Source organism: Centroberyx gerrardi, chromosome 12, assembly GCF_048128805.1.
Source record: "Centroberyx gerrardi isolate f3 chromosome 12, fCenGer3.hap1.cur.20231027, whole genome shotgun sequence".
NCBI lineage: Eukaryota > Metazoa > Chordata > Actinopteri > Beryciformes > Berycidae > Centroberyx > Centroberyx gerrardi.
Window position 1 is genome coordinate 9174500 of NC_136008.1, and position 17186 is coordinate 9191685.

The following is a 17186-nucleotide window of genomic DNA, read 5'->3' on the forward strand; positions in this document are numbered from 1 at the left end:
ACTTCACTCACATATACATATGAGGACATTGTCACTTCAAATGAGCAGAGTACTTCATGGAATTACATGATGCTGCTGTGTTAATGAAGCAGGGAATGGGTGATGATACATTTGGATACATTTCCTAGGCCTGCTGATGCCTGGCACACACACCTATACACACACCCACACACACAGAGACAAATGCTTATGGATGGCGAGGCAAACATACACACAAACAAGATGCAAAGGCAAATACACTTGCACACACACACACACACACACAGAGTAAACACTTATTTAGAGGTGTCAGACACTGCGTGTAATATCCCCTGGCAGAGTAGCTGTATGTGTGTGTGTGTGTGTGTGTGTGTGTGTGTGTGTGTGTGTGTGTGCCAATGAGCCGTCAGCTGAGCTGAGCTGTGCACTGTCCGTTGCAGCTGGGTGACGGTGATCAAATCTAACAGACAGTGAGGACCGGAGCACGCTTTCTGCCTTGCAGACATGGAGAGAGAGAGAGAGAGAGAGAGAGAGAGAGAGAGGGAGAGAGAGAGAGAGAGAGAGAGAGAGAGAGAGAGGGGGAGAGAGAGAGGAGAGCACTAAGACTGCCTCTGGCCACCATTATCTCTTCAGCGCGTGACTGTGTCCATGTGAGTGTGACAGTGTGAAAAATAGTGTTTGTTTGTTTACTTACTGTGTGAATGTGTGTGCATGTGTGCCCGTGTGTGTATGTGTACTTGTGTATGTGTGTCTGAGTGTTTGCTTGCTCATGTGTGTGCCTGTCAGTGAACCCGAGTGAACGTGTGTTCGTATTTGCTGTTCAATATGCTGAAGCCCATATAACTGACTGCGAGATAACTACTGAGCCAGATGACATGGCGGGAAGCTGCTTCCTCTCAGGCCCTAATTCAGCCCCCCCAGCCTAGCTGGGCCGAGCCTCGTCCAGCTCCCCCTGTTGCTCTCCTGCAGCTCGGCTTCAGTCATTATGATTAAAGTGGACAAAATTCTCTGCAGCCACATTTATCCCCTTTAAAATGAATTTATCTTATTTCCCTCTGACCGCTGGTTCCAGGTAGTTACTAACAAGAAAAAACGAAACTAAACTGTATTTCCTCCCTGTGGTCGTATCACTACTAAACAAACACATGCGATCCCATGCAGCCCTGCTGGTCTGCACCACTGCTGTTGTTTTGATTCAGTTCAATTTAAACTTTATTGTCACAAGTGAAATGAAAAACGTTTTCTGGGGGTCACGGCGCAAATATGAGTAAAATTGAAAACAAAAACAAAAGAGTGCAACCAAACAAAACAGGGCAATGCAATATTAACAGGAGTAATGTAAGTAACCAATGTGAAGAAATATGAGTATTCCAGCATTAGCAAAATCCCAGTGTACAGGTATTAATCAGCAGGGATTACGAGATGCATGGGCTGTGATGGTAGATTACTGTCTGCTCTATCTTGTATTTCTTGTATGTCTGGTACATTTATTTTACTGTGAATTGTTTTATTGTGACGCTCTAAATGTAGCACATATAAACTTTTATTTTCCCCACTGGGACGATAAAGTTATTCAACTAAACTAAAATACCCAAAGCCGGAGCGGTGAATAGCCGGCTCCAGGATGTTGCTACAGAGAGCGGGGCAGAGCTGGGCCGGCCTGGAGACCCACATCGTTTACCATACTGTCAACACCACCCCCGCCTCCGCAGCCCAGGCACCCCACACACTCCATCCACACATCACTCACTGCTCGGTGCGCGCGTGTGTGTGTCTGTGATAGAGAGCGAGAGAGAGTGTATGTGTGTGTGTGTGTGTGTGTGTGTGTGTCCGTGTGTGTGCGAGAGACACGGAGAGAAAGAGAGATGAATGACCTTCTAATCACTCACACAAAACAGCACAGCCACATAATGACAAAGCGCTGATAAGAAAAAATTTACATAAAACCTAAGTGGCACAAAACGAGACAGTGAATGTAAATAAAAAAGCACATGCGCTGTAAATCAAAACCGTAAACACAAATATATATGACTCACATGTCGATGCGTAACTCAAAGCCTTCCTCGCTCGAGGCTGAATAAATGAAAAAAACAACAACCCTGACCTGAAGCATATGTACACATATCTGTTTCATCCCCATTTTTGCTTTTTGCCAGTACCCGCAGAGCTGGGCCCTCCACTCATAGCACGGTGCAGTAAGTTTTAATGGTAAATCAACAAAGGGCCGACATGAAAGAAAGGCTAGCTTTCCAGTTTGCAGGGTGAAGAATTATTCATCAGCGCTGTAGTGTTGCACTGCGGGCGAAAATCCTGCAGCAGCGCTCCCTTTTAATTGCCAGAAAATGGCTGTAAATGATACAGAGAGACAGGGAGAAAGAGGGAGAAGGGGCAAAAAGGGAGACAGAGGGAGAGAGAAAGAAAGAGAGAGAGAGTTGGAACCGGAGGTATAAAGTAGGGGGAAAAAAAGGACACCCCCGCCACCAACAGCCGCCCCCCAAATTGAAGGCCACGGTGATAAAAAAAAACTGTGTGGCAATCAGAGAAGTGGAGTGTCCCCCCAGCAGCCTAAAAGAGAGATAGAGGAGGGAGAAAAGAGGAGAGGAGGGCGAGGGGGAGCGCCATCAAAAAAGGAGTGGCGGGATTAGGGCTGAGAGAGAGTTTACTACGCTCTTTTTGTGCGCCGAACCTGCAGGATTAGAGATAACAAATGTTAGCCGAGGACGGGCACCTGCTGTGAGCCGAGAGGAGGAGGAGGGGAGGAGGGGAGGGGAGGAGAGAGGAGCTAACCCGCTAAAACAGCAGAATGGGCTTTTGTGGCCCCGTGCAGAATTAGAGGAAAGAGGGCTGGGGGAGAAGAGAGGGAGAGAGGAGAGGATAAAGAGGGAGGGAGCGAGGCAGAGGAGGGGCAAGAAGTGGATGGAACGGGTACAAAGTAAATTTGTAATTGTCAAACAGATGAAGGAGCTGAGATTTTGTGGAGGAGTAAACATTGAATTTGCTAATCTGTGGACCTCAAAGACTTGCTCTGCTCACACTGACTGCAACGCTGTCACCAATATACTTTGCTGTTTGTTTGAATTGCCTGTTGCCGGTGAATCCTGAGATCAAACTTCACATGGAAAAAAAAATAAATAAATAAAGCGGAGCAAATTTCCTAACTTTCTAAAGTCTACCCTCTCATCCATCCCCCTTGTCGCGTCCCAGCTACCTTCCCGCCGTCCCGCTCTCCATCTCTTTCCGCCCCTCCGCGGCGCTCGGGTGTGTGTGGCTGAAATTGCCGCTGGGGCCTGGGGACCTCGCCGCCTGCTCTCTGCAATGACCCCAGCCCAGGAAGCACTCAGACTGGTCAATCAACAATTAAAAGCCTGTCTGTAGCCACTAACTCAATTCAACCACTCAGCTTAGTGCTCCGTTATAGAGCCGAGGCACCCAGACAGACCAGAGACAGACTCTTCTGGAGCTCGGCAGCCTTGACCCCGCCCCCCCCCACTTCGGTTAGGACCGGTCCGGTCACTCCTACGCACCCTTACCCATGTTTGAACCTCGAGGGGGGGGTGTTTCGAACAAGCGCGTCCCCAGGTAAACAGCGCACATGTGACGAGAGGCATGGACTATTTACCTCGAGGCCCGCCCCGGACGAAAGGTCACGACCCCACTCCCACAGCTGTCTTGGTACCTAGACGTGCGCCGGTGGCCTGCACTTCAACCTGAGAGTTTGACCCCGCTTAGCGTTCAATACCGGGTTTGACCTTTTCTTTGGTCTGACTTAGGGCATTTACTGTAGGCCTGTGCATTAAGAGATGAGGCAAGTGTGTGTGTGTGTGTGTGTGTGTGTGTGTGTGTGTGTGTGTGTGTGTGGCGGTGTAATCAACTATTCACACACGCACACAGACATTCACGGACACAAACGTGGTGGAATAAAAAAGCACTTACATATAAATGGGATATAAATGAAGGGGACATGAACACAAACAAACTAACTTTCACTCTCACTAATACACTCTCTCTCTCAAATTCATACACGCTGCACACATTCACACACACACTGCACACACGCTTCACTCACCCCATATGTTTTCACTGTTTCATCATTCACTCCCTGGTATAAAAAAAAAAAAAAAAAAAAAAAGAGACTTGGAAATGTAATATAAAAACAAAAGCTAGAGAATAACTGCGGGGGCTGGTAAACGAAGCATAAAGACCCCGAGTGACCGAGGGGAATTATTTGGCTCCATTAAGCAAGCATTAACATGAATTACTATCTAATTAAAATTAAACAGCTCATTAATAACTTTGCGGTGGGGCCTTAGTGTGGAAGTTCTCCAGAGTGTGTGTGTGTGTGTGTGTGTGTGTGTGTGTGTGAGAGAGAGACAGACAGTAGCTGAGTTGTGTCGTGGCCAACAGAGCAACCAAACTAAGCAGCTGCCCCAGAGGAAGGCCAGGGCCTGAGAGGGCTTGCCTGTGGAACGAAACTACTCTGAATTACCTGTATGCAAATAAGACATTCTTCACCAAATGAAGTTAACTTTATTTGCCCTTTAATTATGCAATAGCAACAAATTGTACAAAAGCTAATAATGCTTTTAGACTTGTGAAAATGTGTTATTTCATACAAATGTCTCCAAACCTCATCCGAAGCTGCATCCTCAGTATGATAGACTCTAACACTCATTTCTCTTGCTATGTACAGTTTGTTTGACTATTACTGAAGCCAAGCAGCGCAGTGCTGCTGTCGGGTGAAAACCTTGTATCTCCAAAATGTCAACTTTTCAGGAACTAAGAAAAACAGCCTTGTTTATAGCTTGACGACTTTGCATTTTTGAGTTTAACTATAGTAATTGGTTTTTAAATGGTTTCATCAACCCAAAGGTTGTAGAATTTTCTCAGCCTACAGAGGAGGATGTGATGCTTCAAGTGAAGTGAAAACAAGAAAACCATCAAAACAGGGAGTTGTGAGGTTTTCACTCGACAGCAACGCTAGGCTATCTGGATAAGTGATTCTGCTCCGGTGCACAAGTTGTTTTGTGTCCACACTCTCTCTCTCTCTCTCTCTCTCTCTCTCTCTCTCTCTCTCTCTCTCTCTCTCTCTCTCTCTCTCTCTCTCTCTCTCTCTCTCTCTCTCTCTCTCTCTCTCTCTCTCTCTCTCTCTCTCTCTCACACACACACACACACACACACACACATAGAGTCATGCATGCTCTTTCATACTCAAGTCCAGTGTGAGGAGAGCAGAAAATGAAAAGAATGGGCTTGGTGGAATGGGGCTGGGGCAAAGGCTGGGTGAGCAGACTTTCCACATCTTTCCATGCTTACACACTCGCCACTCGTGCACACACACACACACACACCCACACGTGCATGTGAGACGTGACGACTCACTCCTGTTGTGTCCTGTTGAGGTCGTGACCTGCGTGTTGGCGAGCCGGTAAGCCTTGCAGGATCTGTCAGGAGAAGAAGAGACAGAAAGAGAGAGAGAGAGAGAGAGAGAGAGTCAGGAAGTCTGTGATCATCATGTTAATGGTCTCCTCATCATCATAACCTGGAGAACATGGAAGGGAAAGAGGGCAAAGGTAGCGAGAGAGGAGAAGAGGAGAGGAGAGGGAGAAACAGTGGCCTAAGAAGTGGAGCTGTAGGTTATGGAGTGGTGGAGGGAGAGTCGATGCTGAATGAGGATGGCGATGACGACAACAATAATGACTTATCATGATGAGCATGTTGATGACTGATGATGACGGTGACGATGAGGATGACGACAGTGATGAGTGCGACGCTGACAACGACGATGAGTAATACAGCTCACATGCGCACAAAGAATGCAGATATTTGTTCGGATCCATAAATACAAAGCAAGTGTCTTCTGCCCATCTATCGAGCTACAGCCGCCGCTGAGTTTACCGCCTTTAAAAATGCAGCATCAGCACCCCAACAGAACCCAAAACTTAAGAACTTGAAAACAGGTTTTGCAAACACCCTCGTACTCAGCGCATTGATAATGGAACCCCCGTCGTCCAAATCCACAAGATTGTCCAAAAGCACAAGTCGACAATATTACAACAAAATAAGGTGAAAGAATAATGATAGATAGTCCTTAGAGATGGCGACTGAATGAGAGAGAGAGGAAGAGAGAGAGAGAGAGAGATGGAGTTAGGCCCCAAATGTATGCCAGTGCATGCATCCACCATCCTACCCACCCCCCACCCCCCTCCTCCTCCTCCTCCTCCTGGCCAGGAGCTGTTTACCTCTCTATCAGCGGTGCTCTCTAAAAGCAGGGACCCCATCCATATTCACCGGCCTCAAATTCCACTGCTTATCTCCCCCCAACCCTCGAAAAGCCTCCCCATGTTCCCCTCTGCACATACATACATACATAAACACGTCTTTATGGAGGCAAGAGGCAAACGCGCCGGGCCAGGAGGGGGTCGGGGATAAGAATCACCTTGAATTCAAAGCAGAGGATTGTGGGTCCTCGGCGGACGGACGGGCAGCCGCGCGGGCTAAGGCTCACGCCGGCATGACACGCCAGCCGCAAGACAGGTAGACGGGGGCTTTAGGGGATGGAGGCGGATGTGTGTACCGAGGGCCATTGGCAATTCAGAGGATTTGGAATAGTCAGGTGTGGTGCTTATGAAATTGTGTGTTCTTCGATGATAGGCGTCATTAGGTGATAGGTGTGTGTGTGTGTGTGTGTGTGTGTCTCTGTGTGTGTGTGTGTGTGTGTGTGTCCATTTTTGTTACAAATACACAGATCCTCAACCTCACTGAGTGGCTGTTGTGTGTATGTGTTGTCAGTGAAGTCTTCTCAAATTAGGAGCATTCCTTTCTTTTTTTAAGGTGTATCATATTTTAATTAAATTGAATTGGATTTCCTTTTTTTTTTTTTTACTTTTTTTTTCTTTTTTCATTTGTTGAAAAGTGACGCCAAAGTTTTAAACCTCTACTCATGTAGGAAATATGCGTTTAGGCCACTTCTGAAAAAAATGAAATTGTTGGTTTTTGCCCTATTAGCTGGTTTAGCTGTTATTCCTACCATGGAGATTTACATGAAGTGGGCAAATCACTCATTTTGGTGGTGGCTTTCAAAAGAGGAGCAGGAGACTGGCTGATAAGAATTGAGAGTATATTTGAGGGCTCAAAGAGTGCTTGGCGCAGAAGCACAGACACATGGAGTAGGGGGGACCGGTACCCCGTTCCTCTGCAAGCAGCGTTGTTTGGGGATTGAAGTTGGGAACTCTCTCCACGACTAATTGCGCGCCGGTGCCTTTCATGAATATTCATTCTGGCGTGTTCAGACCCCGCCTAATTAGCCGAGAGATAGAGGGAGAAAACTTGCACCTTTTACCACAAGAGAAGCGTCCCCCCCCCCTCGCATTCTCAGGGGGATGCTGGCAGAATAGCCCGAGTTCATTAGCCAAAAAAGAAAGGGAAAAAAGTTACCTGAAAAGCGCGGGACGATTTGGTCTTCAAAATGTATGGGCAAACGGGGTTTTTGCTGTTGCATATTTAGTGCCCATTACGCATGTCTATCAAAAAAAAACGAAAAAGTAACGTGGAAAAAAGAAATACAATTATCTGATTGAGTGAGTTGGTGAATATTATTCCACTCCCTGTAGTTTCGAGGTTCCATCACATGAATTTTAAAATCCAAACATAGCTTGTGGCAGGTCGAATTGTTCCCTCTGGAATTGAGGAAGACGTGTGTTTAACATCAAATATGGGGTCGTGGCCATTTGGAAATTGGAATAACTTTCAGGAAGAGGTGTTTATAGACCTTAAGTGTGTTTTAGTGAACTAAGAGAAGCCACAGGTCTAAACAATTTCAGTATCAACGTTTTAAGAATATATGAGTGCTGATGTATGGTCTGTCTTTGGAAAATAAAATTCTATAGTGATTCAACTTTATTTTACAAAATATTGCAATCCCTACCACAGAAGACGGACTAAATTAGCTTATATGAAAATATTGTGTTCAAGACGACAGTGTGCACTTTAAAAAAAAATGTTTCTAAATGCAGATTGGCCTCGTTTAAATTGTATTCTGTTAAAATAATAACATCAATTTCAATGAAGCCTTTTCTGCATGTTTTATCTTTACAATGTTATTTTTAGGCATCTTATTGGAGGATACAGACAATGCAGTGAAACATAATTTCATAATTCCCCTTTTAACTCAGAGATTTTGTCATGGGCTATTTTTGTGTCTGTCAACGGGAACACATTATTATTTTCTTACTGTGTACGCTTACTGTAATGACATCCTGGCAGACAGAGAGAGAGAGGGGAACTTGGTTAATTGAAGGGTCGGCTGGGTCCTATTGGTTGAGGTGCGTCCTGACAATAACTGCTGCATATTAAGTAGGCTGGGAGAAAGATTAACACGTGACTGACTGAAAAAAGGAAAGGCCTCCGTCCTAATAAATGAACCCCTAAATTACATCAACACACTCACTGCATTTATTTAAACATTGCGGTGTTTGCAGACAAACTATCTAGCGAGGAAATGAAGTTTTGTCAGCCAAAGCATCGTGTATATTTAGTGTCCTTCGTTCATGTTAAGGATTATTTATTTTAAAGAATTCCAGCTTTAGGATAAAGGCCTCAAAGCAGGCCATTGTCAAATGTCTCCCTTAGTTCATGTGAAAAACAGGACTAGTCATGCATGCTCAAATTATTTCAAGACAATCCAGAGACGAAACTCACGAGAGGGTGAAGGATAAATAAGAGCACTGTGTTTTTTAGTGTGTTCAGGGTGATACAAAGAAGAGACTTGTGGACATTGTTATTTTTGGTAAGGGTCACCCAACTTCCTCCACACTCACCAGTAGGGTTCATACTCAGTGTGCCTCGTAATTTCTTTTTTTTTTCTTTTTTATCCATCATATCGTGCTCATTTCCCCCCTTTTCCTGTACGGCCTGTCATTCACCAGTAAGTTCTGTGTGATCCCTTTCATCGAGCGCACCATGGAAACCTAGTGCGTCCTGGCAAAAATGCACCTCGGCGCACACAAGGCCATATTCTTTACAAAGGGCCAAGCATCTGGATCTTTCTTTCCAGCAGCTCCTCGCTGGCATGGCGAAGCACAAGACTGGGTCTGTGTGGCAGAAACCACTGCTTTTTATAGACTGGGAGACGAGAATGACTGAATGGGTAACGCATCTTCATTAAGTGAGAGCTGGAGCTCCGCTCCCTATAGCAGTCACACAGCCACTGAGGTCCCCCAGGAGTTTAAGGCACAGAAATATACTCTCGACAATAAATATTCTGGCTGCGATTCCCCATGAAGGACGTGCGTTAGTGGATCATCATCCCTTTTTACATTTTATTTTTACATTTTATTTGATGTGCATATTTCCCATATGATATTTTATAAGTGAATGACTAGCACATAAAACAATTAACATTTCAATAAATATATGTATCAGTTGGTAATTGAAAGTGTTGACAGGCAATGTGTCACTGTATTTTCTGGCAATTATTATTGTTCTATCTATTCCATGTTAATCTCATCCAAAGTAAAATCCGGGCAATTTTTAATAATGCAAATTCCTATTTCTCGAGTATTATGACAATGTCGTTGCATAATATATCATATTAATGCGTGACAATTGTTTCTTAAAAGGAAACAAATGACCTGAGTGTCGCCGGTATATGGGATATTGCATAAAAAGATCATATGTATATGTATATATAGCCTGGCTTTCATAGCTCCCTAACAAATGACCCTAAAATGACACGTAGATAACTCGTGAGGATTGTCTCCCACTCATCCCAAATAAATATATAAAGGATGGCTGGACAAAAACCACGCCTTTCAAGAGATGATGACGAGCACCTGTGACCCCGACAACATTTTCTACACACACTCACTACATCGTTCACGGTCGAGACAGTACAGCAAGGACACGGTCACAGCAGAAAGAAGACAACTTACCTTTTAGTCATGTAGTCCCGGATTAAAATGAATACTACAGTTGAGGCGTCCTGTAAATAGAAAGAGAATAGTCGCATGGGAAAGATGACAACAAACAAACACGCGCCTGAGATAAAAAGGCAAAACATTGCTTTCAGGTAAATGATTAAAATAGGACTGTTGCGCCTGAAAAACCTTCCAAAAAGCTCCTGTTTTAGAAGGAGTGGAACATGTGCCTGATTGCAGAGTTTTAGGCGAATGGAACGGGAGAGATGTAAGATTTGTTTAAAGCCCCGCATTTCCATTTAAGAACGTGATTGTGTTTGCAAAGATCCCTTTCAATCTTCGCATCTCCCCCCCTCTCTACCCCTCAGCGTCTCTGAGGCTGCTTTGCAATTCATAGAATTGGTAATTTGCTATTGGGACAAAACGTGAAGGGAAAAATAATCAGATCAACCGGGAGAGGTAGTGAGGAAGGAGCCAGGAGGAAGAAACACAGGGTTTCTCTCCAAGTTGCTGTTTAGTAAAATGCTTCGAGAGGAAAATGATATAAAAATATAGCCTATTTTATTTTCTTGAGTCAGTTAAAAAACAAATTTCCAAGGCTGAGAAAATTCTACAAATGCAAAACCAACTGAAGACAGCCTGGCAGGAATGATACAATATCGTATGAAAATGAAATTAGATTGTCATAGTCTAGTTTTCTTTTCTCATAAATTATATATGATTATTATCAGATATGGTACTAAACCTTGATAACGGCCATAGTAATTATTACGTTCAATGTCTCGTGCTCCATAGAATACAGTATATGGTGTCAGATATCTGTCACCACTGTCAACTATATGCACTGTGCGCGCGTGTGCGTCCATATGTAAAGTAAGTGTGTGTGTGTGTGTGTGTGTGTGTGTGCGAGAGAGAGAGAGAGAGAGAGAGAGAGAGAAAGAGAGAGAGAGCTTGGCCTATCATAACCAAGTGGGTGGTGATGATGAGATCATACAACATTGAAAATTACCGAGACAATACAAATAAATGACAAACGCGGAGGCTTTGATATAGAGCAAATGCTTTCAAATTTGTCACACATTTACAACAGCATTCATAGACACATCACGGCGCTTATTTACATGCCTCTCGTTGTGTGGGTGGTTGCAATTCTGGAGCATAGCGGTTTATAATCTATTTAAAATGAGTAGCGCTAGTCATCAGTGACCTATGATAAAGGTGGAGATGGGGTGGGGGGGATTTTTGTCACCCTTTCAAAAAGATCTCCGTACTCCCCCACGTGGTTATTTGCAAAACAACCCGTCCAAACCCAGGGAAACCTAATCATGCCCCGCTGCTCTGCAGCCCTATTCACCTTCCTTGGAGAGAGAATAGGAGAAAATATTTAAGGGCAGACAATTGCCAACAATAGGATCTGCGCGCACAGACTCTCTTGGAGAGCAGAAAGGAAACTGAAACATTGGGCATATGCAACGAGAGCAGTATTGCTATAAAACACAAATAGACATTTAATAAATAGAACGTATGTTTTTCTGTAACATATGTGAGACAGGAGCTCTATCCATCCTGTGCGTAAAATGCGCTGTACCACGCTCTGAAACCCTGCGCCTATTGAATATGTCTCTAGTGGGCTTGAATCGGTGAGGAGCCAATACAAGCGGAGGGGAGGCGTGTCTTCGCTCTTCCCCAAGACCTCCCAGAGCAGGTTGTTGCGTTTTGGCTCTAAAGCCTGGAGACCTCCGAAGTACTCGTCAGTTTTCGAAGTCGGAGCCATGGCGACAACAGCTCAGTATATTCCGCGGAATAACTCCTTACCGTCCAACCCGCTCATGCATCCGGATTCGGATAGGATGCATCAGGGGACGACCTACAGAGAGGTGCAGAAAATGATGCACCACGAGTACTTGCAAGGGCTAGCGGCGACCAACACGGGACACCCGATGAGCCTGACGCACCACCAGTGGCTGCCCACCTCCAACACCGACTGGACCAGCGGCACCCACATCGGGCAGCAGGAGCACAAAGCCAGCGTGCAGGCGACCCGGGAGGACCTGAGCAGCGGCTTCCACCACAGATCTCACCTGGTGCACCAGCAGACGCAGAGTAGCCACCACGGCTCATGGGCGCCGACCACGACGCACCACCTATCCCCACTGTCCCCCGCATCCAACGGTCACCAGTCGCTGGTCTACTCGCAGCCTGGATACACGAACCTCAACGCGATGCTGAGTCCCCAGCCCGGCTCCCTGCACCATGGCATGCGAGACCCGCTCCACGACGATTCGGGCAGCCACGACAACCAGATGGAGTCGCCCCAGCAGGCGTTCAGCCACCACCAGGACCACTCGGACGAGGACGCGCCCAGCTCCGACGACCTGGAGCAGTTCGCCAAGCAGTTCAAGCAGCGGCGGATCAAACTGGGCTTTACGCAGGCGGACGTGGGCTTGGCCTTGGGCACCCTGTATGGAAACGTCTTTTCTCAGACCACTATCTGCAGGTTCGAGGCGTTGCAGCTCAGCTTCAAGAACATGTGCAAACTTAAGCCGCTCCTAAACAAGTGGCTGGAGGAGACAGACTCAAACACTGGCAGTCCAACCAATTTGGACAAGATTGCTGCGCAGGGCAGGAAACGAAAGAAGAGGACCTCGATTGAAGTAGGAGTGAAAGGGGCGCTGGAAAACCATTTCTTAAAATGCCCAAAGCCATCTGCTCATGAAATCACCAGTTTAGCCGGCACTCTTCAGTTGGAAAAAGAGGTTGTCCGTGTTTGGTTTTGCAACAGAAGACAGAAAGAAAAAAGAATGACACCAGTGGGGGTCCCTCATCCGAATATGGAGGACGTATATTCTCAAGCAGAGACGCCTCCTCTACACCACACACTACAGAGTCCTGTGCAGTGACTGTTTTCATGAACAATCCGAGCATTTCCGAGGGGGGAAAAAGAAAAGGGAAAGGGACTATGGAGTTTACAGTATTTAAGTTTGGCTTTTGTTTTCCTGAGAGAAAAGAGACATGGAAAAGTTGGACAGAATGAGTTTTGTCTTTAGAATCCGGAGATCGTCATGTCCAACAAATAAGATGGCAAGAGGGAAAATGTTAAGAAAAAGAGAAAAAAAAAAAACATTCGCTATTACTGAATTGATTCCGTGCGCATTTAAAATGAAACAAAGATCTTTATTTACCAAAATTCTATGGAGGAGACATGCATATAAAGTAAATTTGATATCCCATGGCTGTTCAAATGGGGAGCAATTAAATGTGGCAAGTGAGGCCATCTCCTCCTGGTGTACCATGAACTGTTGGCGCTCACCAGTAAGAGGTGGTTGCCTGAAAATGATTAACACTGGAGATGAATAGCCTACAATGAATGAACATTTTGCTTTTCAGGCTTAAACTGATTAACCAGATTTCTAAATATTAGTCTATACTTTCTTTGTTATATTAAGTGTGATGTTTTGGTTTGGAAATACTTAAACTTCAGTGTCTCTCTTACAGCAAACAGTGTCTATGATTTCTTTCATTATTTGCTATGTACTGTAACTCATCAGAACAGCCTCCTAATTACCTTTTCTGTTGACTCAGTGGCCGGAGGAGTTGGTGGTGAAAAGGTGATGGAAAAATTATGGCACCCGAAGACGAAAATACTCATAATTAACGTCAGATACATTTCAAATAGTGTCGAATGCAACAGGACATCCAAGTTCTGACAGCCTTAAAAATATTCAAAGCTTTGCAGCTGACCACGTCGAAATTTGCAGACAGCAACAGACGCTAAAAGGGCAATATGGATTCTAAACACGTATTTTTTATTGTCGTTTTCTTTTGTTTGTTTTCTTTTTGAGGGGGGGTGTTTGTTTTAAAATTATTGTTTTCTTTGCATGGAGCACTTAATCTTTCGTTGATATTATTATTGCAATTTTATATTTGTTCATAAAATTGTGAGTGGAGCTGATTTCAATAGGCTTATACACAATAAATCCATGTTTACAGGTTCCTGGTATCACCACAGCGCTGTCAGCTTACACTGCTTACTGCCTATTAGCCTGTTCTATTCCAAACACACGTTAAAAGAGAGATTGGTCAAATACGAAATGAAAAGTAATATCTCAGGTAACTTCAGTGCCCCATGTCGGAATATCACGCTGTACACTCTTATTTTTTTGACTCTGTGTTTTCCTAAGTTTTGATCTGTAGAAAGAAACAGCCACACCGTTTCCTTTGTCCCATATCCATTGTATTATATTAAAACGCTGTATTCGGAGAAAAGAAAATAATTCCTTAACGAGGAGCGATGAAGGGACTTGCTTTAGATATATTTATTTTTTTCTGATCTGAAAGGAAAACTGATAAACTCGTGCGTTGTGTGTCATTTCTCAATGTTGGACAGTCCAAAAGCCTACAGCAGTGCTATTCAATACAGATGAGGGAAACAAGTTTTTTCAAGAAAAAAATAATAAAAAAAAGATTTTAGAGAAAATGTTGCCAGGATTATTTCCGATATGTAAATATGTCCAATATGTAAACTTGTATTTGTTCTGAGATATTGTTTTGTTTTTGTTTCTTTCCGGGCAGTTTTGTACACTTACTAATTCCAAGAAGATATTTTAATATGATTTCATTTATGAATCTGACCATTTATATATATATTTATTTCTTAAATGTGTTTGGAGCTTTTTGTTTGGCTCTGTTAATGGTTATGTTGCAGTGGATTTCAATATGTTTTTTTGTTTACTACATTGGTTGTATGTTGATTGCTAAATGTAGACTGCAAAGTCACATTTATATTTATGTTATAGTAATATTTTATTACTTACATAAAACATATATACAAGAAAAGGTCTTTTGTCTTCATTAAGATCCAAACCACTCGTCCTTTGTTGCTGACTATTGTATCACCACCAGGCAAACAAGATAAACATGAGCATAATGTTTAAGGCTATTCAGTATACTGAACACCGTGAAGTGGTGAGCACAACACGTGTTCGGGTTAAAGCAGTGTTTCGTTATGTAATAGGGGTTCGTTTAAAATCAGACGCTGTGTACATGTGCTGTTAAGGGGGATAGACAACAGTATTTTACCTCAGGCATTCCGTATTAAGTTCACACAATCTCTGACGTTGTTCACATCTTTGTGTAATCGCAGTATTAAATTGTGCAATATTAATACGAATTTATTGTCTTTTCATTGACTGAAGACTATTATTATTATTATCATTGTTATTATAATTATTATTATAGGCAGCAGCATCACCAGCAGCATCATCCATGACTTCGAGTAAATAGGCCACGATCTCTCTCTCACTGCTCACTGCAACAGCCTACCTAAATCATACTGAAAAAGCGTTGATTTAGGCTATTTACCTTACATAAACCATACTTCGTCACTTGTCTTGTTTTAAGCATCCAAAAGGCAACGTGACAAATCTTTGATCTGAGACAGAAGAGCCTGGAGGGAAAAATCAGCCTCTTTTCCAAAGAGAGAGAGAGAGGGGGAAAAAAAACAACACATCAACTCAAACAGTAGGTGCTGAAGTTGAATAAGCGTAAAGATACATTTACATGTCACATATTTCAACATTTTGTTTACCGAAATAATTATCCCTTTTTCCTAAGTCATCATAGATTAAATGCAGCCCAATAAAAGCAGCTCAGGCCCTTCTGTCTTCCCATTATCACAGGCCACAGCGGCCAGTGCAGCAGTCCCTTTATAACACATTTACGTGTATAAATAAGACCAGGATACTGTATATTGCTTTGGTTTCGTGGATGAATACTTTGCCAGCGCTGATGGCAAAGTATTCATCGTAGACAAAAAAAGTATTCATTTTTTTGTCTTCCACGGTCTCGTTCATAAATTGCGAAAATCGCCATAAAAAGGCAACAGTGGACAGATCCACAACAGCAGTAATATTCCGCCTTCTTAAGGATAGTTTACAATTTTCAGAGTTGAGATTTGTTGAAGAAACTTATATCTTTAACTTCCACTGCTGTCGCCTTATTTATCTGAGACAGGCTATTTCAAAATAGTTAATAGCTGCATATCTTATCATATTGGAAGAATTATTTCACTACAATGGCAATGATTCTCAATGAAAGTGTACCGTAATCATTTAATAAGAATAAAAAGAATACACAAGGTTCCCTGTGTCACATCTCTCCAATTCAAAGTTGGAAGTAGTATTCAGTCTCTGAATAAAACACTTTTTCTATCGAGGTGTCACACTTTGGAAACAGACAACCACACATCTTACGTGGTTGTTATTAATTTCGCACACATCTACAAATTTCTCCATTCTATGAAAAAGCAATATTCATCAAGATTTTCCTTCCCTTATGCGTAATTCTATTTTTCAAAGAGGGGTTTGTGTGCGTCCGTTGTACAGCCGTGTTATGCGTTCAAAAACTTGATCATGACGCAGAAATAAGCCAGATGACGCATTTTAATAGTACGTTCTTTTTCGCGCTGCTATAAGGTGAATAAAAAAAAGTGTCTTTGCAGTGGAGGAACTGGCCAAACTGTGGAAGATGAGGCCAAATTAGGCTTGGTCAGAGGAAGCCGCTTCCCTGTGAACAGCGAGCCACAAGCGCCCCCAGCCGGCACAACCAGGATGGTACAGTATGAAAGCTCTAAGATTTATGAAAAAAAAGAAGTAATAATTTCACCTGTGCGTGTGTGTGTGTGTGTGTGTGTGTGTGTGTGTGTGTGTGTGTGTGTAAAGCAGCAAAGTAATCCGACTTGCTCAATCAGCCTACACCTTTGCAGAAGTCTGTAATGGGGACCAAGGCCTTGCAACGGCACGCAAAGCCAATTCGGTGTTTTCCTTTCATTTTTTTTTTTTTATCATTCCAGTGCATTTTTCAGTCACCCAAACACATACACAGAAAGAGAGAGCATGAGAAGTAGCCAAGCTTGGACTTGGATGCAGCTGCAGTCGCCAGGAGTGGAATGTAAATCAGTATGTTGGAACATACTGGAAGGTCCGTGCAACATAATCATTTAAGCCAGTTCGTCATCATATCGTCCATGTAAATAAGGTGCTATTTGATGCATTTCTCACCAAGTTCCAGCAGCCTTGGCAGTCAAAGAGACTCAAAACCTCTCCTAAATTTACTACGAAGCAAAGAGTTCAGTGGGTAAGAGGGACAATTTTTAGCTGTAGTATATTGGCTTGCATCGTGTGAGGTCATGAGGAATTGAGGCCAGAATAGTCAAGATATTAATGAATAAACCTCATATGAGGTGGACTGTACCGCAGGAGTTTAGCTGTTGTTTCTGTTAAGTAGTTTAAGCAC

The 17186-nt window shown here is 43.5% G+C and overlaps 1 protein-coding gene across 1 annotated transcript; it reads left to right on the forward strand.

Moving 5' to 3' along the window:
• Positions 1 to 11665: 11665 nt before the first annotated feature.
• On the forward strand, positions 11666 to 12793 carry pou3f1 (POU class 3 homeobox 1). Its single transcript, XM_071926642.1, has one exon. The coding sequence runs from the start codon at positions 11666 to 11668 to the stop codon at positions 12791 to 12793; it is 1128 nt and encodes a 375-aa protein (XP_071782743.1).
• The last annotated feature ends 4393 nt before the right edge of the window (positions 12794 to 17186 follow it).

Bases quoted from the DNA above. Each gene is read 5' to 3' on its own strand.
- pou3f1 (XM_071926642.1), top strand. From the start codon at position 11,666: ATGGCGACAACAGCTCAGTATATTCCGCGGAATAACTCCTTACCGTCC.